Source organism: Acomys russatus, chromosome 12 (assembly GCF_903995435.1).
Source record: "Acomys russatus chromosome 12, mAcoRus1.1, whole genome shotgun sequence".
In the NCBI taxonomy this organism is placed as follows: Eukaryota; Metazoa; Chordata; class Mammalia; order Rodentia; family Muridae; genus Acomys; species Acomys russatus.
The window spans coordinates 21910303-21935189 of NC_067148.1; the positions used below are offsets into that span (position 1 = coordinate 21910303).

Consider the following 24887-nt stretch of genomic DNA (forward strand, 5'->3'; position numbering starts at 1 on the left):
GGATGTACCTTTTAGTGCTTCAATTTTGAGATGAAAGTAATGAACACTTTGATATGTCTTTTGCTAGAGCAGTACAGATAATGAAGGTAGATGAAGAGTTGTTGTAGAGAAGACATAGGATAAAGTAGCTGATTTATTAATTTAAGTAATTTCCCAAAATTGAAAAAAGGTTCAAAAATCCAAGTGCTATTTCCTTTTAGGAAACCAAGGACCCCCTCCCCCCCCCAATTAGTGAAATACTTGAGAACACAAAGCAGAACATGGGTATGAGGTCTTTGTGTCTTCCCATAGGAAAAATACTGTCTGATTTTAGTAAGCATGTAAACTTCAGTTTTTCCACAGATTTGTTTTTTCACCTTTCAAAGAGAAGAAAGTATGGCTAAAAATATTCTTGATACTTTCTATATTTAAGGAGTTTTACATACTCGTTTGTGAGTGCCTTAGAAGTATCCTTATAGCTTATTGTTACAGAATTCAGTATACTGGGTATTTCTTCATTGCTAGGCTCTGAGTTGAGTGTTAGGAATATGTTAGTAAACAGAACATACCTGATCACTACTCATGGAGTAAGCATGGTTGGTTTAAAAAATACAGTAAAAGCACTATAGAGGAAAAATAATTAGAGGTAGGGCTAATTAGAAGAAGTGGTAATGTTTAACCTAGGACTTAAGATGAGCCGACCCTCAAAAGAAGAGAGGGTTGAAGAGCACTCTGGGCAAAGAGAATGCTTCACCATGTTTTTCTGTATAGAATCAGATGTGTTTTTATTTTTCTGCGCCTGTCTCTGTCACACTCCTTAGCTTTTCAGAAGCACAGAGCAGCAGTATACCATATATAGGTGAATGTTTATGGTGGGAGTCCGGTGAAACTTGATTTTAAATAGGCAGTAAGACATCTTTTACCAGTTTCCAGAGTAAAGATACTGTTGAAATCTGCTGTGAATGGAGACGTGTAAGAGGAATGGAAACAGTATAAGATGAAGTATAAGATGAAGAGTCAGTCAGAAGCCATCATGCCAGACTTGAAGCTGTGGCAGAATGGCTTGGTTCTTAATTATATGTATGGTAGAAAGCCAGTTGTGTGTGGTCTCAACAAGATGGTGACACGCTGTCGTATAGGTTATTAAAATCTTTCTTGTACTACTTTTTGGAGAATTAAGAGGGCTTAAGAGTAAAGACTAGGCAGAAGTAATACATAAGTTAATGATTTATACCAGTGATGGTAATAATATACAGCAGTATAATAAGAATTACAGAGTACAAAAGTTGTCCGATACATGGCATCTCACATGTATGGTGTGATCTGCTGATGGTTGGATGTAAGGAATTTAGAAATGTTGAAAGGTAACTTTGCTTTCTGTTTAGAAATAGTGACTATTTGCCTGGCCAGTTATTGATAGGGTAATTAAGGATGAAGCCAGCCTCCTATTTGGGATGCTAAATGTAACTGACACCTCTTTGGAAGCTGTCCTTCTGCTGAGCATCTGTTTAATAAGTAACTTGGATGTATCTGCAGTGGGAAAAGTACTAAGTAGAAATCAGAACTGCACTTATAAGCCTAATTCTGCTACTAGTAATCTTGAAAAAATTATGAGACTTTTTCTAAACTTTTATTGATTTCTAAAATGAAACTGAGGTTAGAATATATCCTTTTTAAATCTGAACTGTTTAGTTAAATAAGAATTGTATGATAAATCTAGGCTTCTGTTGTTGGTTTCTTTGGTTTGTTTTACTGACTTTTTCTTTAAAATTTTTGCCCTTTTAATATTTATGTATTTATTTATTGAGACAGTTTGACTATATAACTCTGGCTGTCTTGAAATTTGATGTGTAGAACAGACTGGCCTTATACTGGCAGAAATCACCTGCCTCAGCTTGACTTTTGCCTTTTCCTCTGAGTCCTGAGTTCTGGGATTAAAGGTATGCGTCATCATTTCAGGCTGTTTTCTCTGTTTTGAGATAGAGTCTGTCTGTATAACCCAGATTAGCCTCAGGCAGGCTCTATAAAAAGTAAAACCCCAGTTGTTCATTTTACCAATAAAGACTCAGGAGCTAGATGCTGGGTTGAAAGCCTAGTAACTCAGAGAGGCAGAGAAAGCACCTAGCTGACCTTCCTCCTCAGCTCACATCTCAGATGGAAAAGCCAAAAGCCCCTTCTCCTCCACACTGTCTTAATACCCTTCTCTCAAAGTCCCTCCTTACTACTTAATCCCTTCAGCTGGTTTCTTGCTTGTCCCCTGACCTAGGGTTAGCTTTATTTAGTTCTTGTCTACAGAAAGTTCTTGGATTAAAGGGGTTGTACCTAGTGCTGAGCCACTACACAGCTAGAAACAGATTTTTATAGTTCACAGTCTCAGGGTTCACAATGACATTAAATATCCTGCAACACTTCTGTGCTAGGCATGATCCACCACATTTTGTGATGCTTTCTACTCATAGCTAAACCATAAATATGTTTAGAGTAAATCCAAAAATAAACTAGTTTTGATGTGACTTTTTACTGTCTGTTTTTAATACATAACATGTTTCTTGAGTTTGGCTTATTATTAGGGCTAATACCCAATAGTATTAGTTGAGTAATGTAGTATTTTATGAATGAACCTATGAAAGCTTTGGATTGGCTATAGCTGAAGAAAAAAGCAACTTGACTTTTAAACTCTAGAAGCTTCTTACTGCTATATAGAGAGAGCATTTCAGGGGGTTTCAAAGCTCTTTATCCAAGCATCTTGTTTGTTGAATGCTATTTGAGTTTGAATGGAAAGAAGGGAGAATAAGAGAAGGTTCATTTTGTTCAGTTTTTCATCATTCAGAAAACTGCTCACTGGAGACCTAGTATATTCCAGGCCCTGGTCTAGGCAGTTGTGTCAATTAAGAAAAGCTCACAGCCTTTGTGTGCATTGAGGTTCACATGCTTTGATCTGCAGGTTATAATTCTGAGCTTACTTGTAAATGCTAGGGAAGTTGGGAAACTGGAGCCATAGTTAAAATTTTAGCTGACCTTTTTTTTGGAATTGACTGTAAATGCAAAGTCTTACTTTGCATTACTTAGAACAAATACTTTGCTTCTGTTTTTTGTTATCTGCCCTATTTGGTAGAAAATTGTGTCTGTGTAAACTAATTTCTCAATATCTTGAGTGTTCTCCCATAATTTAGGAGAGGGAAGGAGAAATAATGTATTAAATGCTGTGTATATAGATGAATTAGAGTATACTTATGTGAGAGTACTAGTTGTAGAAATGAAGTTGGTGATTTATTTATTTTTTTTTAATCTTCAAACTGTTTTGTAGGCCAGTTAGTTGATAAGACTTAACTTTTATATTATTTTTTTGAGTCTTCCTCTCATCTTAGGCAAAAATGAAAAGCAATGTAGAAGAGAGATTTTAATTGCATTAATACATAAAATACAATGATAGCAACTATTAAGACTACTAGTCAGGACAATGGGGAAAAGATTTCCATTAGCGTATCTGCAGATTCATGACCTCATTTTCATTAGCTTTAGTTCATATGCCCACAGATACCAAGTTTCTCCTGTTCTTTTCAGCCACCCTAAAATGAGACATGGTTGCCTTCCAAAAAGAAGCTTTAATGAGGTAATCAGAATTGATGGAGAAATTATTCTGTCTGGGGAATTTAAGATGAGATACAAAAAGGAGGTCAGTTTTGGACAACCACTAAAATATTATTAGTGGTATTAGTGGTTTATCATGTAAACAAAGACAAAACAGTTCTAATAGGAAAATACTACATGTAAAAGAAGTCAGTGGCTGGGGTAGAAAAGATCTTCCGAGTAACCTTTAGCAATGAGGATGGCAGCTAGGCTGGACTTGTAAAAGAGCTTTTTTAAAAAAAAACTTTGGGTCTTAAGTATTCCTGGAGGAAGCCATTAGTTTTAAATTTTTAAAAGAAGGAGACCACAGCTGAAGCTGACAGTGTAAAATGCTTAGTGTCAATCCCATTTCAGTGCTTCATTGCTTCTTACTTTAAGTTCTTGTGAAGTTCTAGACAGAGTTTCTATGTGTAGACTTAACTGTGCTAAACTCACCTTGTAGACTAGGTTGGGATCACAGATGTGAGCACTACACTTGGCTTTCTTGTGAAGTTTTTACAGCTGTATTACTAACTAAATGTTAGTAAAATTCGAGGAAAATCATGCATCAGAAAAAGAAAATTGTAGTGAACATAGTAGTGTTTTTTTTTTTTTAAGTTTTAGAGATGATATTTTTTTGTTCCTACTTTTAATAGTTTATGAAGAGTAATTAGAATATGGTTAGCCTGGCTAATAATGAGTTTATGACATTCAGGAAGTTAATTCTTGAAAAAGATACAAAATTTACAGTGGAAAATTTTATTCTTCTAGCCTTGATAGATGTTTAGTTTGAGATACACAAATCTAAAATATGTAAGTGAATAATGGCAACATCTAGCCACCAAATCAATGTTAATGTGTTATACATTAACTCTGCAAAGTATGAAAGTAATCATGTTAACATTTCTGGTTTAGAGGGAAGGATAGTAACTATGTGCTGACATTGGTCATAATAATGAATATGGTATGTAACTTACTTAAAGCATTTCTTGGGAGGAAAATGTGTGAAGTAATCGGGACCCTCCCTGACCGTGTATAGTTAATGTAAGACTCAACGTTTATAACTAGAAACAGATGCTGTTTTTATAGGTCATGTAAATGTGGGATGTCATATTTATTACACTGGAGCCCTCAGATGAAATGACTGTTATGTCTTAGAGTTTAAAAGCAGACTGTTATTTAAAAATCCTAGAAAAACCCCTTTAAAAAATGATACAAAAACAATAAAAACTGGGTAAAGGAAAATCTTACTAGTATAGCATCTCAGTCAGGCATGATAGGAAGACACAGATCTGATGAATCATAGACATACTTTATGTAAGAAAGAGGACAGTTGAGTGACTCCGTCAGAGACCTGCATAGAGTTGTCTGAAAATGATGATTTTGGTTATTTTGGTTTCTCAGTGAAGATTTAAATACCACAGATTCAGGAGGACAGTACATGCCCAGTTATACCTCCATTGTATTTTTAACATTCTTTGCATAATTAGCACATATTCTGCATGGTTCATGCCCTCATTTAAATTATGTTTATGTTTAATTATGTTTTCAATGAGCAATATGGAAGAAATTTGTCTATATCTGGACTAAATATTGTCTGGACTTTTGAGTCTTAAAGGAAGTCTTCAGTTTCGCTTCCACTTTGTTAAAATTGTTTTACCAAATGGCTTAGTTACAGTTTTGGTAAACTTTAGAATTATAAACTTAACATTTAGTTTTAGATCATGATTTCTGTTTTATCTAGGAAGTTGGTTAAAATTGATTCTTTGGGCCTTAAAATTTAAAAGGTGAGGGTTTTACTAATGGTTAAAATTGTGTGTGTTAGAGGTTGGAATACTATGGCAGAGTATTTCCTAGATCTAGAGTAGTGGCCTAGCATCATCCTTCTTGTCCATCTACAGGAACTTTTGGATGTAGAAACTTAAGAATAAAGAGTTGGGCATTCTGCCAGCTGTCCTATCAGGTCCTAGTCCTTCTCTTTGCCAGGTGTTTCATTGACTTAAGAACATGTATATTATAGCTTGAGCATAGTTTGTGGGTAAACAGGTTTTATTACTGAAAATAAAGATTTCCTTTAGACTCAACAATTCAACTTTAATCCTAGCTAAAGTTGAGTTCTCTCTCTTTTTTTTTTTTTTTTAAATATAAGAAAAGCTGTATTCACAGAAATAATTTGCAAACTTGGATTGCTATAGTATCAGTTAAATAGTTGAAGCTATTTAATAATTTCAACATTTTTACATTTAAGTTTTTTGGGTTTTTTGTTTGTTTTTGTTGCTTCTGCTGCTGTTTGGTTGGTTGGGTTTTGGATTTTTTTGGGGGGCATTGTTTGTTGTTTTGTTTGTTTGTTTTTCTTCACGACAGGGTTTTTCTGTGTAGCCCTGGCTGTCCTGGACTAATGTTGTAGTCCAGGATGGTCTCAAGAGCGATCTGCCTGCTTGGCATGTACCACCGTGCCTTAATTTTCTCATTTCAAAGATTTTTTAATGGAGTCCAGTTTCTCCTCCCCCCTCCCTCTCTCTCCCTCCCCTCCATCCTCTTTTAAGCCATATTTATAAGTCATGGGAGCAGTTGCTTAAAATTATCACATGATACATTTTCATTACAGTAAAGCCCTTTCCCATGATGCTTTGCAAATAAAACCAAGAACTGTTCTTTTAAAGCAAAGGTTAGTGTAGAGTGTTAATCAGTGGCTTAGCTATCAGGAGCCAGAATTGTGCAAATACTGTTACAGCAAAATAAAAACGGTGATGTTGAAGTGGTACAAAACCCAGAAAGGTTCTTTAAACCAGCGGCCTCCTGCACCTGGACTTTATCAGAAGTGCCTAGGTAATTATCTATTGTCTGCCTTTGGATTTGGGCGTCACCCTAAAATTTGTTAAATTATCCTTTGTTTTCCAGAGAAACTTTATATTTCTAGCAAAATTGAATGGAGGGTACATAAACTTCCCCTGGCTTTCACTGCCTCCCCTTTGACCAACATTCCTTATAGAGTGGTACATTTGTTTTGTTAACCTATACTGATGCTTCATTACCACCCAGAGCCCACAGCTTACATAAACCTTTAGTATGCGCTGATTCTGTAGCATTAAAGGTGTAATTTAGGGCATGTATGGAACCATTATACTCTGCCAAGGTTTTTGACTACCCTAAAAATCTGTGCTCTGCTACTCATCCTTTCCCCTGACAACTCACTATTTTGCTGATTTCTTAGTTTTGCCTTCCCCCAGAATATCATGTAATTATAATCACAAAGCATGTAGCCTGCTCAGATTGACTGCTTGAATGATACATTTAAGTCTTTTCTTCTTCACAGCCTGATTCCATATTTTCTTTTAGTCCTTAGTACTATTTCACTGTTCATGTGCCAGTCTGTCGAATTTCATATTGAATGGGAAGAGGTTTTTTGTTTGTTTGTTTTAAATAAAAACTGTTTATTTGCATTTCTGTGAACAGTGAATAAGAGGCTTCCTGTTAGACATATTTGTCAACATGTGGCTTTGACTGTTTTATTTTAGCCATCCTGATAGGCATGTAGAATCACCATATTGTCTTAATTTGCAGGTGCCTAGTGGAATGGTGCCAAACATTTTTTTTTTTTTTTTTTTTTTTTTTTTGGTATAGTTATTTGCTGTCAGTGTATCTTTAGTTAGGTACCTTTTATTGCCCATTTTAAAAATTATTTAGTACTTTGTTAAATTTTAAAAACTTTTTATATGCTTTGAAAAATAATAGTTTTTGTTTGTTTGTTTTTATTATTTTTATCAGATAGGTCTTTTTAGCCAGTGGTGGTCTTCTCATTCTCTTGATTGTAATCTATTGTTCAAAAGTTTTTAAGTGGTTTTAATTTTCTGCAGACTGGCTGATCTCTGTTCTGTGAGACTTTCTCATTCTTTTGCACCCAAGTACCACACACATTAGTTCTCCACTGCTTATTTTATCCTTCTCATCACAGTTGGTTTCATCTTACTCTTAACTTCTGACCCGTGGTTACTTCTTCCGTGTTTCTTCTTGTGTTGCTCTTCAAATGCCAACTCTTCACCTGGATGAATTTAATGTAAGTTTTCTCTCAGTACTTGGTGTATACAAGTCTCTTTATTCTAGAACTGCCTCTACAACAGGTCTGGTGAAAGAAAAAAAGTAATGGTGATGTTAATGGATGATATTAACGGTGTTATTACATAGGTACATGTTACTCTGCTAGTCTCAATTTTTGTGTTAATTTTAAAAACAGGTCACTTATTAACTTAATGTACATTTTAGCTTCTGTGTCAACTTACCTTCCTTTAAAAATGTGTTAATTTTTATTAAGGTTTTCTTCATTTTATTTTTACTGTTAGTTGTGTGTTTGGGTAAATATGTTCACTTTCGTTACTTAAGGGTAGAAAAATATGTAGAAAATTGTTAAAAGAATTTTCTCATACTATAATCTTGAATAAATAAGAATAGAAGAACAGCTTACAATTCTAGAAGTTTAGGATCGATAATGATTGGACAGCATGGCAGTAAACATGACAGCAGACACATGGCCGGAATACCCAAGAGCTCGTATCTCAGACCCAGACAGGAAGCTTTGAAAGAGCTCATTAGAAACAGCACATGGGGGCTGGAGTGAGGGCTCAGTGGTTAGGCGCACAGTCAGCTCTTCCAGAGGTCCTGAGTTCAATTCCCAGAAACCACATGGTGACTCACAACCATCTATAATGTGACCTAATGTACACTGTATACATAATAAATAAAATTTTTTTTAAAAAGGGAAAAAGAAACAGCACATGGCTTTGAATCCTCAAAGTCAATTCCAGCAACATACTCCTTCCAGCAGGGACACACTTCCTAATCTTACAGCTACCAACTAGGGACCATGTATTCAAACGGCCAAGCATTATGGAAGACATCTCAATCAAACCATCACACCGATAAACACTGTAAACATTACATACAATATTTGTTGAGGATTTTTTGTTTTTTGAGGGGTGGTGGGGAATTGGGTTTTTTGAGACAGAGTCCCTTTGTATAGCCTTAGCTGTCCTGGACTCGATTTGTAGACCAGGCTGGCCTTGAACTCACAGAGATCTGCTTGTCTTTGCCTCCTTGAATGCTAGGATTGCAGGCATGTGCCAACGCTCCCGGCTATGTTGAAATATTTTTAAGTGTATAAATCAGTACGTTTTACAGAACATCTTTCAAACATTAACTTCTAATTTGAGTGGTCAGTTTTTCATTCGTTCACCAAATGTGTTAGGTAGATTTAAGAATAATTTCCTGAATTGAAATGTATACTTACCCAGGCAGTGGTGGCATGTGCCTTCCCAGAACTTGGGAGGCAGAGGCAGGTGGATCTCTGGGTTCAAGACCAGAACTAGTTCCAGAAAGCCAGAGCTTTATAGACAGAGAAGCCTTGTCTATTAAAAAAAAAAAAGAAAAGAAAAGAAAGGGAGGGAAGAAATGAAAAAGAAAGAAATGCATTTCCAAGCTGGAATGATTTACTACAGCTTACATTTGATTTGATTTATAATAGTTAGGAAAGTTCACTTTAAATTTTTTAAGAATAGTTGGCTAGATGTTTTGGTATTTGCAATACATGACTTTGATGTATAGATGGTCTATAAAGTTCTTGTTGCTGTGTAACCCAAAGCTGTGCCTCCTCCCAGTGCTTGGGTCCTAGCTATTTACCACCACACCTGCCCTGCAGTGTCATGTTCTCATTTAATTACTGCTCAAAGCTTAGTGGTCTGATGAAGTATATGAGGCTTGATTAAGGCAGTTTCAGCTTGCCTGCCTTATTGATTGATTGATTGAGTGAGTGTTATCTACTTTGCATCTGACAAGCCCTTGAGCTACTTGTGTAGAATATATATATATGTGTATGTACACACACACACACACACACTCATTAATACTCAGTTTTACAATCATGTACATTTTATGTGACAGTACTTGATTAACATAGCTCTGTCAACTGACATGCATTTTTTCCTCTTTTGGTAAAGTCAGTGTACTCATGGAGCAATTCTAGGGCCTATACTTTAAGGTGCTCAATCTTGTAACAAAAGCTAAAATATGGGTTAATGATATAGGCTAGTAGTTTTCATATTATACATATATAACTACCTTTCTCCAGCATAAAAGAAAAAATGGGATAGCACTTGTTGTCAAGTCTGATCTGAGTTCGATCCCCAAAACTTAACATAGTGGATAGAGAGAACGAAATCCCATAGATTATTCTGTGACCTCCACATGAACAGAGTGTCATCCACACTCCTATATACACATATCTATGCGTGCACACATACAGTAAACAGATAAGTAAACAAATGTTAGACTCTTATTCCAATGTTAAAATATAAATTAGACATAGTTTTCTTGGTTTTAACTTAGCCTGTTGTACTTTGAGGGCATTCTGTTTGTTTAATCTTTGCTTGTACCCTCTTAATTGATCTACTGTGGAATGGCATTTTATTTACATGTATTTATCAATTCATTAATTGACGTGTTTTTGACATGTTTCAAAAATGAAGCATGACTTGAGATTCTCTCTCACCGCACAAGGTTTAACATGTTTGGTGTTACAAATCTGTTTAAGCTGGAGTTAATGAGAGTTGATTTGTCTGTAGAAGACTTGTTGGAATTAAATATTTGGAGAGGTTGGCAGTGTAGTGCTCATCTCTTACCCTCTTTGGTTAGTTCTACGTCTCCTGTAGCAACCAATCTTCATGTTTAGTTAGCTCTCTTATGTAAAATCTATATGTGCTTGCTGTCCAGCATATCTTCCCCTGTCCTTGAAGTCATCTGTAAGTTATGGGTAGCAAATATAGTGCAAATGTTCTGAAAAGGCTTTTGTGCTGTGGTGTTTGGGGAATGACAAAGAGCTGTGTATATTTTCAGTAGAACACAGGCTTTTTCTCCCAAATATTTTTGATGAATTATTGCTTGAGTCTGTGGATGTAGGGCACATAGATATGAAGGTCCAACTGTGTAATTTCAAAGAATTGTACAAACTTGGGATAGAGCTATGTTACGTCTTCATTCTGAAGCTATAAGCGTAGGAGAAAGTCTGTTTTCTGGGCAAATAATCTTTGCATTAGGCTGATAGCATAGCAGTAAACTTAACTAGAAAAGGTGGTAGCAACCTTCTAGATTAGGAAAGACTTCTAAAGTTGAGTGGTCTTTTATTAGGATTGGATTAAGAAGACATTTCAGATATGAGGGAACTTCATGAAAATGCTTAGCTGGTTGAAAGTGACTCGTAGCTGATATCATCTTCTATATACCAGACACTATTATTTGTAGAGGACTAGTGTAGAACACTAAAAAACATTCTGCCACTATGGAGAAATTAAGATTTTAGTGGAAGAAGCAATAAAACGATATGTAATGTCAGGTAGCAGTGAATAGTACAAAGAAAAACAAAGCAGAGGGTAAAGAAGTAAAGAGATAGAAATAAAATGTATATAGTGAGATAGAGAATTAGAGTATATTTATATAGAGGTAGAAATAGTGTATATATAGAGATTTTTGAAATAGTGTAGGTGGAAAAAGGGAGGGAAAAAGAGATAAGGGAAAACTGAGGGTAAAATATGAGTAGAAGAAAGTGAAGTGAAGCCATGTGATTTGAGTGAACAGGACCGTGGCAAACATGGTTGTTGCTGGAGGTTTACATTTATTTTTCGAGAATTACAGGCACTGTTCTCAGTACCTTAGTATTTGTCCTCATTTCAATCCTCCGAGGAGATACTATTTGATATGTGAGGAAGCAATTGTCCATAGGCAAAGTAACTAGTCACAGAGCTATCAATGACCTAGCATTCCATCTCAGTGACCTTCAGCTTCATACCTGGGAAAAAAGTACTAGGAAATTTCATGGGCATGGTATCCTTGGGCCAAGAACAAAGCCTTGTTCATTGTAAGGACTTGAGATTTTTATATTATGTTAAGCCACTGGGTGTTTTGGAATGCCAAGGAGGGTTGCTTTTGATTCTAGAACTCAAGATAGAAATCTGAATTACATGGGCACATTTGGTAGTCTGCTGTGTGTAGGTTATAGATTAACTTCTGCCTGGCCTATAACATTTCTTTGATTTATAGCTAAGGATTCTACTTGGTTACTTTATTGAACAAATATACATGCATGTATATGTATGACTGTTTATGTTCATAAATAAACTAATGAACTGTTCTGTTAATAGGTGCGAGAAGATGTACTAAATTCATTGAATAACAACTTTCTTCAAACACTAAATCAAGCTTGGAATGATCATCAAACAGCCATGGTGATGATTAGAGACATACTAATGTATATGGTAAGTAGAGTTTTTCTTGTTGTCTTTTCCTTTATAAGTCGAACATTTCAAAACAGTGACTTTCTGTCAATTTAGTTGGATGCTGGCTACATCTTTGTTGAAGGTAGTTTTGTTGTAGCTTGTTTTTGTTTTTAAGAATATTTTGCCTGCATGCTTTTATGTGCACCACGTGCTGCAGTGCCCATAGAGGTCAGAGGAAGACATTGTATCCCTAGGAACTGGAGTTACAGGTAGTTGTGAGCCACCATGTGGGCAGTGGGAATTGAATTGAGGTCCTCTTTAAGAGCATTTTGTGCATTTCTCCAGGCCCTGGTTGTTTTAGTAAAAATACTTCCTTTGTAAACTGTTGGCGCCAGATTTTATCTTCGTTTTGTGTATCTTAAGCCTCTACCTCCCTTCCAACAGCCCCAACCCTAGGTAGGAGAAAAAGAAGGTTAGAAGGGAAAGGAGATATAGGTCTCTTATGTACTTCCTGCTGGCTAGGGTCATTGGGTTCTTTGGGAAAATATCAATCTCAGTCATCAGGCTATCTAGCAGTTCAGCAATGGCAAACACAGGATGAACAAGCAGCCTTCTTCCTCCTGTGTTTATCTCCTCGAAGCCCTCGCCCCTTTTCTCTCTGGGCTCTCATTGAACTATCTCCATCTGGCAAAGACCACAATCCTCTTTGAGCCCAGGAAGCAGTTAATCAGCTGTGGATAAACTAAAGCAGTCCTATATCCCATTCTTGGGATTAAAACAAAAATATATTTACATAACATAAGTGAGTTGTTAAAGAACCCAAGACTTGCACTATAGTAAAGGCCACCATCAACCTGTGTAAATGAAGTTTTAATCCCTCAAACTTATATAATATTAGAGCAAAACATTGAAAAGGCATGACTTTAAAAATTGTTTTATTGGGCTGGAGAGATGCAATGTCTCAGTGATAAAACACTTGCCAAGCAAGCAAGAGGGCTGAGGATCCCCAGAACCCATACCAATGCTCAGTGGGTGCAGTGGCTCATCTGTATTTCCAGCTTTGAAAGGTGGAATTATGGGTCCACAGAGATATCAGTTGTACTGTGTGTATTGTCAAAATTCTGGGTTTGATTGAGAGACCCTGTCCCCAAAAGAATTGGACCTCCACAGGCATTCACATGTAGGAGCATGCATATGAAAAGGAGAGGACAACAGTGCTTTCTTAATATTTAGCACTTATGCTTCAAACCAAAAAGTATTAAACAGTCTTACTAAATACCTCTTCCTAAGGCAAAAGTAGTTAAATGACAGCGTGAGTTGAAAGCTAAATGTTCTAAGTTTATGAAACCTAACTGTAAATATTTTCAGAGACAAAAATGTCATATTCATATAATCAGTTTCTCGTGGTTGTATTCCTCATAGCTGCTATCCGTCTCTTTTCTAAATTCTTGCAGTGCTATCACAGTCAATCTTGCTTAAGGATATGGGCTTTATTGTCTATATAATCTGTTTCACTTGGTATTGCTGTCTTTCTTTCTTCCTTCCTTCCTTCCTTCCCTCCCTCCCTCCCTCCCTCCCTCCCTCCCTTCCTTCCTTCCTTCCTTCCTTCCTTCCTTCATCAGTCAAGGATAAAGATGTTAGCAAGCAAGACACTGTGGTACATGCCCCTAATCCCAGTACTCGGAAGGCAGAGGCAGGTGGATCTCTGGGGAGTTCGAATTCAGCGTAGTGTACAAAATGAGTCCAGGGCAGCCAAGGCTACATAGAGAAATCCTGTCTCCAAAAACAAAACGAGAAAAGGGATAAAAGATTTTTGAAAGATGGCTTAGGAAGCCTCTTGCTCTTTTTATTTTCTTTTTTGTTTTGTTTTGTTTTGTTTGAGACAGGGTTTCTCTTTGTAGCTCTAGCTGTTCTGGAACAAACTCTGTAGACCAGACTGGGCTCAAACTCAGAGATCCACCCAACTCTGCCTTCCAAGGAAGTGCTTGGATTAAAGGCATGGTCCCAGCCTGAAAATTTCCCATCATTTAAAAAATACTTGCAAGCTTATAGAATGAGTCTAAGATTTTCAATTTAATTTATTGTGTCACTGCAAAATTACTAAGTCTAATAATTTGTTGTCCACGTTTTTCTTCTTTGTTTAGGTGCATGAGTGTTTTTCCTGCATGTGTGTTTGTACACCATGTGCATGCACTGCATCTGGTAGCCAGAAAAGAGCATTGAATACCGTGGAACAGGAGTCATGGTTGTAAATCATCATGTGGGTGCTAAGAATCAAATCTAGGTCCTCTGACAAGCAGCCAGTGCTCTTGACCATTGAGCTGTCTCTCTTCAGTGCTTGTTATCAGTGTTGATGTTGGAGAATTGGGCATAGTGATTTTAGTTCAAGCCTTTACCCTCTTCAGCTTTATTTTCAGTTCTTTAGTTGTGTTCTGACAACAAAAGGTTGTCCTAGTTTTCTTCACTTACTAGAATAAAGTAACATTTGGAAAATATTTCAAAGTAAAACAAGTAGGCAGATTTTTTTGTTTGTCTGTTTTTGTTTTGTTTTGTTTTTGTTTTTTTCTGCTGAATGAATTCAGGCAAGCTTTTACCTCTGATTTTGTGAGGACTGCTTAGTGCCAAAAACGGTGAGGGAAACTCTACCTTATTTTTCAAGCATGAAGTCCAACAAAGTAATGCTTTCTGAGTATTGCTTTCTGTCAGGTTATGGGTTCACTCTGTGTTAACAACTTGAGGATAAGTGAGGTAGCTTGTGAAAACAAATGCCTGATGTTTAGGGGTTGGAGAGATGGCTCAGCGGTTAAGAGCAGTGTCTGCTTTTCCAGAGGTTCTGAGTTCAATTCCCCGCAACCGTATGGTGGCTCACAACCATTTATACCTGCTAATGCCCTTTTCTGGCCTGCAGGTGTACATGCAGACAGAGCACTCATGTCCATAACATAAGTAAAATCTTACAACAAAAAAATCCCTGATGTTCAAGTGTAAAGGAAGGTTGCCACTCTTGTCCTCTTTGTAGTTTTTAAGAGGACTGAGTCTTTAAATTCTGTACCAGCTGTCTAGTAGTTATAAAACCACTAGGAATCAGAATTTTATTAGCCATTGTCTCTAAATGAACTACTTTAAAACTTGTGTACTCATTTTTGGAATTGTTTCATTTGTTTTCAAAAACAGTGAACTCTCAAGACTTGTATACTGGCTCTACTTCTTACCTGACTAGGTCAAACAGTTTATTAATTCATGCCATATGTTGCTCATTTCTAAAATGAAAAAAAATTACTATTGGGTACTCTTGAGACTAAGATGAACCATTTATTATTGTAAAGCATGACCATAGTAATAAACTCAGTAAAAATTAACTAGTATTAATACTCCTTATCCCTTAATATTTTTGTTAGTCCATATGGTAGCACAGTGTTGAATAAATCCAGTGAACTATCTTAACCGTTTCATATACTCTACAGGAGGAAATCTCACACTAGATGGGTCAGTATCAGGATTTGTCCACTCACACAGACCTCTGGCAGCCCTTGACATTGCCTGGGTTTTAAATATCTTTTCTCTGGGTCCAGTGCTCTCCTGATTATTGCTCATCAATCTTGCGGTTGTGCCCCTTGGCTTTCCTCCTAGTAAGAGATCTTAATACTTTCCTCTCAGGTAGTACCTATGTTCGTTTGTTCGTTCGTTCATTCATTCATTCCTTGGTTCATCCTGTCCTTCCCTTCCCTCCCCGCTACTCCCTTCACCTGTGTTAATGCTAGAAGGCATCTCCTTCTGTTACAGGCCAGTTTTTGTTTTTGTTTTAACCTGTGTTAGGGAACCATATCCCCTACTACCTGGTCTATATCCTTAATGCTTGGGAGTTCTGATGTTTTTGTTTTTGTTTCTAATTGATCCTGTCAGGGTTAAGCATGTTCAAGCCATTCATGCTCAGGATAAAATTCAACTAGATTTTTCTGATGGACCACCATCTCCCAGGGCTCTTACCTGCCTCTCAGGTAAATGTCTCATTAACAAATATTGAAACTTGCTCGCTTTTTAAAAATATTCACTGTCTAAATGAGTTTCAGTTAAGCATCTACCTCAGTTTTTGTTCTGTTTTGTCCTTAATGGGATCATGGTGGAGAAGCTATACATCTGAATACAGAGAACACTGCTAGTCCTCCTCCTTGTACTTTTCAGCAGCAATTGGCACAGCTAGGTGCACTTTTAATATATTTGTCCCTGGTTACTGTAACAAAGCACTGTGTGCCTCCTACCTTCTGCCTCCTTCTTCTCAGCTACTCTTTCTCCTTACGTCCTCTTCTTCCTCCTCATAAGTCAAGAAATCCTTGGACATTTTGATTTTCCCTTTCCTACTTACCCTTATAATCCTTTGTAGCTGACACTGTCTGGTTGGTGGCATCCTTTATTGTCTGCAAGGCACCTCAAAATAGTCATTCTAATTGCTCATACAGAAACATGGCACTTATTATAATTCCTTCTCCCTGCATCTTCTTTTGTTAGAATCTGATTCTTATGTTCTTATCTATTGGTCAAGATCAGGCCTCTTCCTTTTCTTTCTTTCTTTCTTTTTTTTTTTTCTTGAAATTAGTGTAACTAGTCTTAAAAGAATATGTGTGTGTGTGCGTGTGTGTGTGTGTGTGTGTGTGTGTGTGTGTGTACACGTACTAGTTTTAAAGCATCCACTATACACTTCTCTGTTCTGTCTTACATATTTCTCCCAGAGGTATGTGTTTGTTGTTGGGGTTTTTTGTTTGTATTTCTTATAAAAATCATACCACTGGAATTCTCTTACCCTCTGTGAAAAGTTTTGAAAAATCTGTCCTTGTTAGGATTTAATATTTTGAAATTTCTTGTTATTGCTGGGATATAATTACTGGTGACCCCAGATTTGATCCCTGTTCTTGGAAGGCAGAGTCAAGAGGATCAGGGCTTGAAAGCCATTATCAGCTGTAGGCCTCAAGGAAAATGAACAGTTCTTACTAGTGGTCTCCATTGTGGTTTGCCGTATAGGTTAAAAGTGTGCTGTCACTGTACTCAGAACTCTTCTTTAGTAACATTCATAGCATCCCTTCACTTAACTGAAAATTGGAGCTTCTCTTTAGTATGAGAATTACTTGAATAGAAACAGTTGTACTCGTGTGACTTGTGGGTCTGAAAACTGAGTTCCTAAGTGGAGGCTGGGAGTAGGATGTTGACTAATGCAGTGTGGGAATTTTAGACAGACTATTGATTCATTCTGGTATGTCAGAGTGAGACAGTGAGGTTTCATGTTCTTACTTAATTTTAAGTGTATAAATTTAAACTTAGGAATTGTTTGTTTTCAATTTTTTCCATTTAATATTTGGAGCCATTGAAAGCAGACCTTCAGAAAAGGTGGGCTATTGTCCTAACTGTATTGTATGGTTCATCTGCTAGACTGAAGTAAGGACAGGAACAATGCCTATACAACCATTGTGTGTCATAACACCTAGCACAGCTGCTTGTGTAAACTAGACACATGCAATCAGTATATTATATGATCCTTTTGAATTGATTGCCTTTTCAAAATGCTTATTAAAATCTTATTTTAGATTTAGAAAGAATTATCTTCACATCCCATAAGCCAAAATGTTTTATGTCCTTCATCCTCCTGTTTCATACTACTTAAATGCATGCACTGTTATGTTTTTAATTAAAATATAACAAATGACATTTTAAAACAAAGAAAAATGTATTCATGCTGAAGAGAAATAATTTTTGAAGTTTTAATATATATTATTTTATATTTTTATTAGTTCTTTGAGAATTTTATTCCGCATGTTTTGATCATACTCATCCCTCTCTGCAACTCCTCTCAGATCTTCTTCTGCTTCCTTACCTACTTCATGTCCTCTCTCTGTAGCAAGTCCAGCCTGGGTGTGAGTAGTTGTTGATACACCAGGTGTTGCTGCCATTTGAAATGGCATGATTTTTCTTCTAGTAGCAGTCAAATGCCAGTAGCTCCTCAGTTAGGGATGGGACTTCATGCTTACAGCCGCTCCTACAGACTGGGATTTTGTGTAGTTTGAGTTTATTCAGGTCTTACGTGTACTATCACATTTGATGTGCATCTTTGCTGTATCTGGGAAACAGTTTCTTTCATTGGAAGTAATCCAACACCTCAGGCTCTTAAGATCTCTCTACCCTCCTCTTTCACAGAGATCCTTCAGCCTTTATGAGGAGATGTGAGATTTGCATTACCTATTTGGCTAGGGAAGACATTAGTTTCTAACTGCTTTATTTAAACTGACTTTATTAGTATTCATTTTTTCCTTGTTACTGGCTTTTTTTTTTTTTAAAGATTTATTCATTTTTGTGTTTTAGTTTGCCTGCATATATGTATGTGTATCTACCTATTGCCCTTACAGATCAGAAGAGGGAATCAGGGCACCTGTAACTGGAGTCAACCTTTGGTTGTGATCCATCATGTGGGTACTGGGACCCAAACACCAGTCTTCTTTTAGGAGCAAGTGCACTTAAGTACTGAGCTTTCTCTCCAGCCCCACATTTACTGTTGCCTTATATGTAGCTTTTAAGATACTTTGGGGGCCATTTGGGGGAAGTTCTATTTTCATTTTGGATTATTGAGAAAACTAATAATTGGGAACAGATTTGTAATTTCTTTGAGATAGAATCTCATATAGTCCTGGTTGGCCTCAAATTCACTGTTGATAGAAGATGACTGTGCCTTCATGCCTGTGGTAGTGAAGAGGGAACCTAAGGCTTTCATGCATTTTAGGCAGGTACTCTAACAACTGGGCTACATTCCTAGCCCTATTTGAATGTTTATAGAGTATATTTGACATACTAATAGACTGTATTTAATAGTTATTTGTGTAATTATTAACACCTGTCCCCCCCCCCCCCATCCTATGGAAGTAAATAACAAAGGAGAAGTTTTATAAGTGTTCTGTAGGCTGCCTTTAGCAACTAGAGTTAACATCAAAGGAATAGAAAAGAACCATTTCTGTATTTGCAGGGGTGGGGACTAGAGGCCTATACTACTATGCTTGTACAACATATGTTGTGTTTTCTTTCTTCCCTCTCTCAGTATTCTGAAATTTATCTTTATCTTCCTCTTATTAACAGTATACCATACCTATATATCAGAAGCACAGTAAGCACTTAGAAACTATGACCAGTATTCCCAACCAATACATTCTGTGTTGGTCTTTGAAACTGGGTGCACAGCAAAGTGTTAGTAGAATTTTCCAGATAACTTTGTCCTAATTCTCCAAGGAACAGAAGGGGTTTTGCTCACATGGATTGTGGGTTCCTTTCTCCAGGAGGCTGGGCTGAGAATTTGGTCACAGAGTTTTCTTCAGCCTTCTGTAGGCTAGCTGAAGAAGGCTCCGCCCTGAGAACCAGTCTGGAAGAAGGCTTTCTGGGCAGGGAGGGAGTGCTGGGCAGCCGTGCACAGCTGGGTTGAGATAATAAAAATCTGCGTCCCTTCCAGAGGGGAAAGGGAGCCTCTGGCTTGTGAAAGGACAGACCACACTTGATTAAAATAAGAACAGTCAAGAGTCAAAGAACTAGATTTTAATTCACTAAGCTTAATGATAAAAGAAAGACAAGGGCAGAGAGCTACGTGGGAGAAGTGGGGAGGGTGCTCCCAAACCTTTCAGCCTCTGGGTTTTTAAACTAAGTGTACTTAAATAGCAGGAGACAACCCCAGGACACTTGGGGGGAGGCGGGCCTTGTCTCCAGGGCACCTTTGATATGTTTTCTTCAAAGAACCAGCTTTTGGCACCTTTTGTGTGGGTTAGGGTCTGCAAAAGAACTGTCTTTTTAACACATTTGGATCTGCTCACCTATGTTCCAGCAGGAGGCTTACCAGAAGGGAGCATCTCCTCCCTGCAGACAAGGGCCCATAATGTATCACAGTAACCTTCTTTTACACTTCACCTGAACCTCACTAGAGTATTCCGAACTGGATTTTGTATATATTTTTTAAAATTTTATTTTCAACACATTTTAATAATTTTCTTATTTTCCCCAGATCCTACCCACCTAACTTCATGCTCTCTTGTTGATCTAGTGTTCTTTCTTGCTTAAAAGAAGAGTCAAGTCAAAACAAATGAACCAAAAAAACAAAACACAAAACCCAACATTTTGTGTTGACTAACTACTCCTGAGCATCGGGGAGTGTGGATGATTGACCCAAGTGACACTCAATTGTAGAAAACTGATTTTCCCTTTCCCAGAGGGTATCAATTGCAGATAGCTTTGTGTCTACTACCCTTCTCACTTCAGTGCTGGGATTCTGTTGGTTTGAACCTGTGTGCAGGGCTTGTGCTTAGAGCAAAAGTTTCTTGATGGAGCACATGGAATAAAGCTTTCCTTTGGGGTGGGGTGCTGCCAGTGTATGTGGGAAGTTTGAAGCAGTGAGAAAATGCTTAATGATGAATTAAGAGAATCTTAGCTTTAGTTCCTGCTTTGTCATTAATTTACTTATTTAACCCATTAGGTGAGCCTGTTTTTCCTTCTCTATTAAACAGATGTATTGTATAAGAGTTCTGGTGCTTTCTGGGAGTCAGAGAACTATCAGTGCATGGAATTCCTGGATCCTGTCCTAGAAATAGTCATATGTGTGTTCCTGTACTGCACAAGACTTGCTTTTATTTGCATGGCAGGGAGCATGAAGCCATCTGTAGAACCTGGAAAGGATATGTTGGTTAGATCATTAACATTTCAGGGTTCTTTCAGCTCCGAAGCTTTGAACTATTTTAATACTGAAAGTGAACAGCAAGATACAATATCTGGAGAATGGGGAAAAGGAAGGAAACAGGGAGAGTGGGTAGATTGGTATTAAGTGGATCACAATTTAGGTGCTTTAAAGTTAGCAGCGTTGTGTAACAACACATCTACTTAGTGATAAGTAGATAAGTAATAGTCCATAGTGTGAGCCAGGCACTATTTATCATTTAATTTAGTCTTCACAATATGTTTTTTCATTGTTTTTAAGTAGAGTACTAAAAGTGGTTAAGCAATAAAAATAAAATGCTTCCTGAGTGTATGACAGTAAATATCTCTTTACTACATAGCTCTTTCTTTTCAGTACTTTAAATACCCAGCTCACAAATTGAATATGATTGCCTCTGTTTTCTCAATAAAGAAATTTGAGGTGCAGTAATTAAGAATTGGGGTTAGAGAGATTGATTTGGCAAGACTATTCAGTTTCTATTTAACCAAAGTAGTGAGCTGATTTCCATATGTCTTTACCCCATGCCTGTGCTCTTCACCACTTGGCTGTCTCACTTTGGAGGTTGCATTATAGTCAGTAATAAAGATCATCTCTGTCTAGTAAAATTGGTGGTGAATGCAGAGTTTAACTAATATTCACCTTTGTGTTGTAACAACAGATTTCAGTAATGACTGGCTCTATTCTCCAGTTTCTTCATTCAATCAGTTTTTTGTTTTTTGGTTGGTTTTTCTTTTTATTTTTTTAATTTTTGAAATTGTTGTGTCCCATACCCAATTTGGTCATAATGACTAAATCTGTGAAATAATTGAAAATGGTTTTCTTGTTTATGTTGAAAGTGATAGTAAATCTTAGTCTGAAGAAGTCAGTTTCCAAGATTAGAATCAGAAGTTCTTAAAACCATCATGGGAGTACTTAGAAGCTCTGAAACCATGGTCACTCTGGCAGTTACACCATCCATCAGCAGATTATAAGCGTATGCCTATTAAATTTTTTTTGAAGAGTGGCAAGCTTTCATTATCAGCTTGACACAACCTAGAATCAACTAGGAAGAGTATCAGATAATTGCCTTAGCCTGTGGACATGTACATGGTGGATTGTTTTAGTAAGTTAATTGATAGGCAGATCCAGCCCGGGGGGTGGGGGTGGGGGGGGCGATACCATTTCAAACTAGTGGGTTTTGAACTTTGTAAGAATGGAAGAATTGCAGTCAATCGAATGAACATGCATGCATTTCTCCCTGGTCTCAGCTGTGGATGCTGTATGACTAGCTGTTTGGAATCCCTGACTTGACTTCCTCGTAGTGATGGACTGCAACCTGGAATTGGAAGCTGAATTGTAACTTGCTTCTTATAAGAGTATTTTATCACACCAGCAGGATGAAATTAGAGCATGTGTGTAACGTAAAAGGAAACAAGTGTTTTAGTCTTTTTTTTAATGTGGGTTGTCTCAGTATTTACTTTGAATAAAATTTCTTTGTCAGATTCATGAATTACAGTATATTGTCTTTCATTCTAGGCCTGCCCTCCTTCCTTCTTGATAAATCAACCTAGATTTGTTAGGTGGCGTATGGTGTGGATGCCCCCTTGGTCAGGTCTGTTGACCAGATCTCTGTCTTCCAGATTCTTGCTCCATTTTTTGACAGTTTGTTTGCCACTTGCTGAGAAATGGTCTTTTTCCTTTTAACTTAGTAGTTTGAGGTTCTAATAAAGAGGAAATATAAATTTAAGATTGTTTTCTTTTCCTGTTGAACTGTCTTTAATTTTTATGGAATTGCTTCTTGTTTCCAGTAATAAGTCTTACTTTGGGGTCTGTTTTTGAAACTGCTCTTAGCTTTCTTTGGTTAGTGCCTCTGAATGGCAAGCTTAACATTTTCAGGTTCCTATTTTAAAGTATATCATTTGGACCATGTTTAGCATGGTTCCTAACCTCATCTGTCTTGATTTCTTTCCTGTTGCTGTGGTAAAATACTCTGACAAAAGCAACATCAGGGAGGAAGTGAGGTCAAGGTGTACTTGCTGGGAAGTCAAAGTAGCAGCAGGAGCTTGAAGCAGCCACTCCCCAGCCTGGTGTGGGGGTGGGGAGCTGAATGGGGAATGAGAGAGTGCTGCTCAGTTTCCTTTCTTTGTTTATAAAGTCATCTGGGATCCTCAGTGAACTTAATACCCCACAGGCATGCCCAGAGGCCTATCTCCCAGTTGATTCTAGATTCTGTCATGTTGACCATTGGCAGTAATAACCACAGCCATAAGGCAATATTTGATTTTAATTTTAAATATTTAATATTCACTTATACTTTATAAGTATTGATACATTTAAATTTTTTCTTTGTTTCTTTGGGCCTTGGTTTAGGTTTTATTACCTGACCTATTAGCTAAAGATTTATATGTAGTCCCTTGTTACTTTTGTGGTTACTATAGCAGTTACAATGGACATTCGTGACAGTCTCAAGAGGTTTTGTATGTTTTTTTTTTAATTATCATTGTTTTTTGTTGATGTTTTGGGTTTTGGGGGGGGTTGTTTTGGTTTGGTTTTTTGTTGTGTATCCTTGGGCTATTCTGGATTTGCTGGCCTTGAATTCAGCAATCCCCCTGCCTCTGTCTCTCTTGAGTACTGGGATTACAGGCGTGCTTCACCCTGTCTGGCTTATTAGTGTTTTTATTTATTCATTTTACATCCCTATCAGAGCCTCCTTTCCTCTCATCTCAGTTCTACTCTCTTCCCTTTTCCCCCCTTTTATTCTTCCCAGAAAAAGGGAGTGCCACCATTACCAACCTGCCCCACCATATCAAGTCGCATCAGGACTTAGCACGTCATCTTCTACTGAGGCCAGACAAGGCAGAGGAAAGTAATACAAAAGCAGGCAACCTAATCCATATTAGAGACAGCCCCTACTCTTAATTGCTAGGGGACTTCCACGAAGACCAAGCTGCCCATCAGCTATGTATGTGCATGCTTTTTGGTTGGTGGTTCAGTCTCTGTGAGCTCCCATGGTCCTCCGTTAGTTGACTCTATCTTCTTGTGGAGTTCTGGTCCCTCTGTTCTTCCCCCAACTCTTCCACAAGACTACTCTCCAAGCTCATGTTTGGCTGTGGGTCTTTGCATCTGTTTCATTCCGCTGCTGGGTGGGGCCTCTCAGAGGAAAGTTATACTAGTCTCCTGTCTGGAAACATAGCAGAGTATTGTTTATAGTGTTGGGGGTTGGCGCTCTCCCGTGGGGTGGGTCTCATATTGGGCCAGTCATTGTTTGGCCCTTCCCTCAATTTCTGCTTCATTTTTATCCCTGCACACTTGGTCGAAGTTTTTGTGGGTGGGTTGCTGTCCCACTCCCTCCCCTGGAGGAAGGTCTGCCTGGGTGTAGAAGGTGGCCACTTCAGTCTCCATATCCCCCACTGCTAGGAGTCTTAGCTAGAGTCACCCCCATATCCTCCCAGGAGCCTCCCCTGGCACAGGTTTCCAGGTTGTTCCAGAAAATACAATCCTGAGTGAGGTAACCGAGAAAGACACACATAATATGTCCTCACTTAGAAGTGGATAGTCACCATGTAGTATAAGGGTAACCATGCTACAATCTATAGACCAAAAGAAGCTAAGTAACAAGGAGGGTCCTCAGAAGAGGAGATAAAATAGACATCTGAAGTGGATGGAGAGAGAACTGGGTGGGAAGGGGAATGGTGGTGGGGGATCACAGGGGTGGGAGATGGGAGGCCTGAAGTATTTGGGTTTTTGAAGCCACTTTCTGTGTTAGGTAAGGGTCTTAGAACACTGGATTTCTGGGTTGTGTGCTATCCTCCTCTTTGACCACCACCTCCTATCCCTGACCCCTGTTACAGTATTCAGACATTTGAGTCTGAGTTATTTGTAGTTTTGTGTTGCGGGAGAGCAGTGTGGATTGAATGCTAGTGTTGTATGTGAAAAACAGAAGGCAGAGGATGATACCTTCTGAAGAAAGTTTAATTTTGCTTTAGTAGGCTGACAAACTAGGAGAACATCATCTAGTGGAAACTCCTTTAAGGCATTACTAGTGTTGATATGTTTTTAGTTTCTTTTTTCTTGTCTATAATTCTCTACACAGTGGCTATAGCTCCTTTAACATCTCAGCTAAAAGCCTGAGGTATCCATATTACCATGCCTGACTCTTAGACTGCAAGCCTGCCAGTTAGCCTCTTGTGTTGTGTTCTGTTTGTTCTGTTGTGTCTTGAGATGTTTTATTTTAGTTTTGTTTTTTGTCTGTCGGTAACTGCCTAAGTCCCACTCTGGAAATCTGACCGGGGGCCAAAAGGATACAGACACAGTAGTAGAATGAGGTGGGA

At 37.8% G+C, this 24887-nt stretch overlaps 1 protein-coding gene across 4 annotated transcripts in view; it reads left to right on the forward strand.

Annotated features, from left to right (window-relative positions):
• Positions 1–24887, forward strand: part of Cul3 (cullin 3) — a 76765-nt gene that overhangs the window by 23735 nt on the left and 28143 nt on the right. For all 4 annotated transcript variants that reach the window (XM_051154001.1, XM_051154002.1, XM_051154004.1 and 1 more), the window contains one exon: positions 11775–11888. In XM_051154001.1, coding sequence (XP_051009958.1) covers positions 11775–11888 — 114 coding nt within the window. The remainder of the gene's footprint in view (positions 1–11774; positions 11889–24887) is intronic.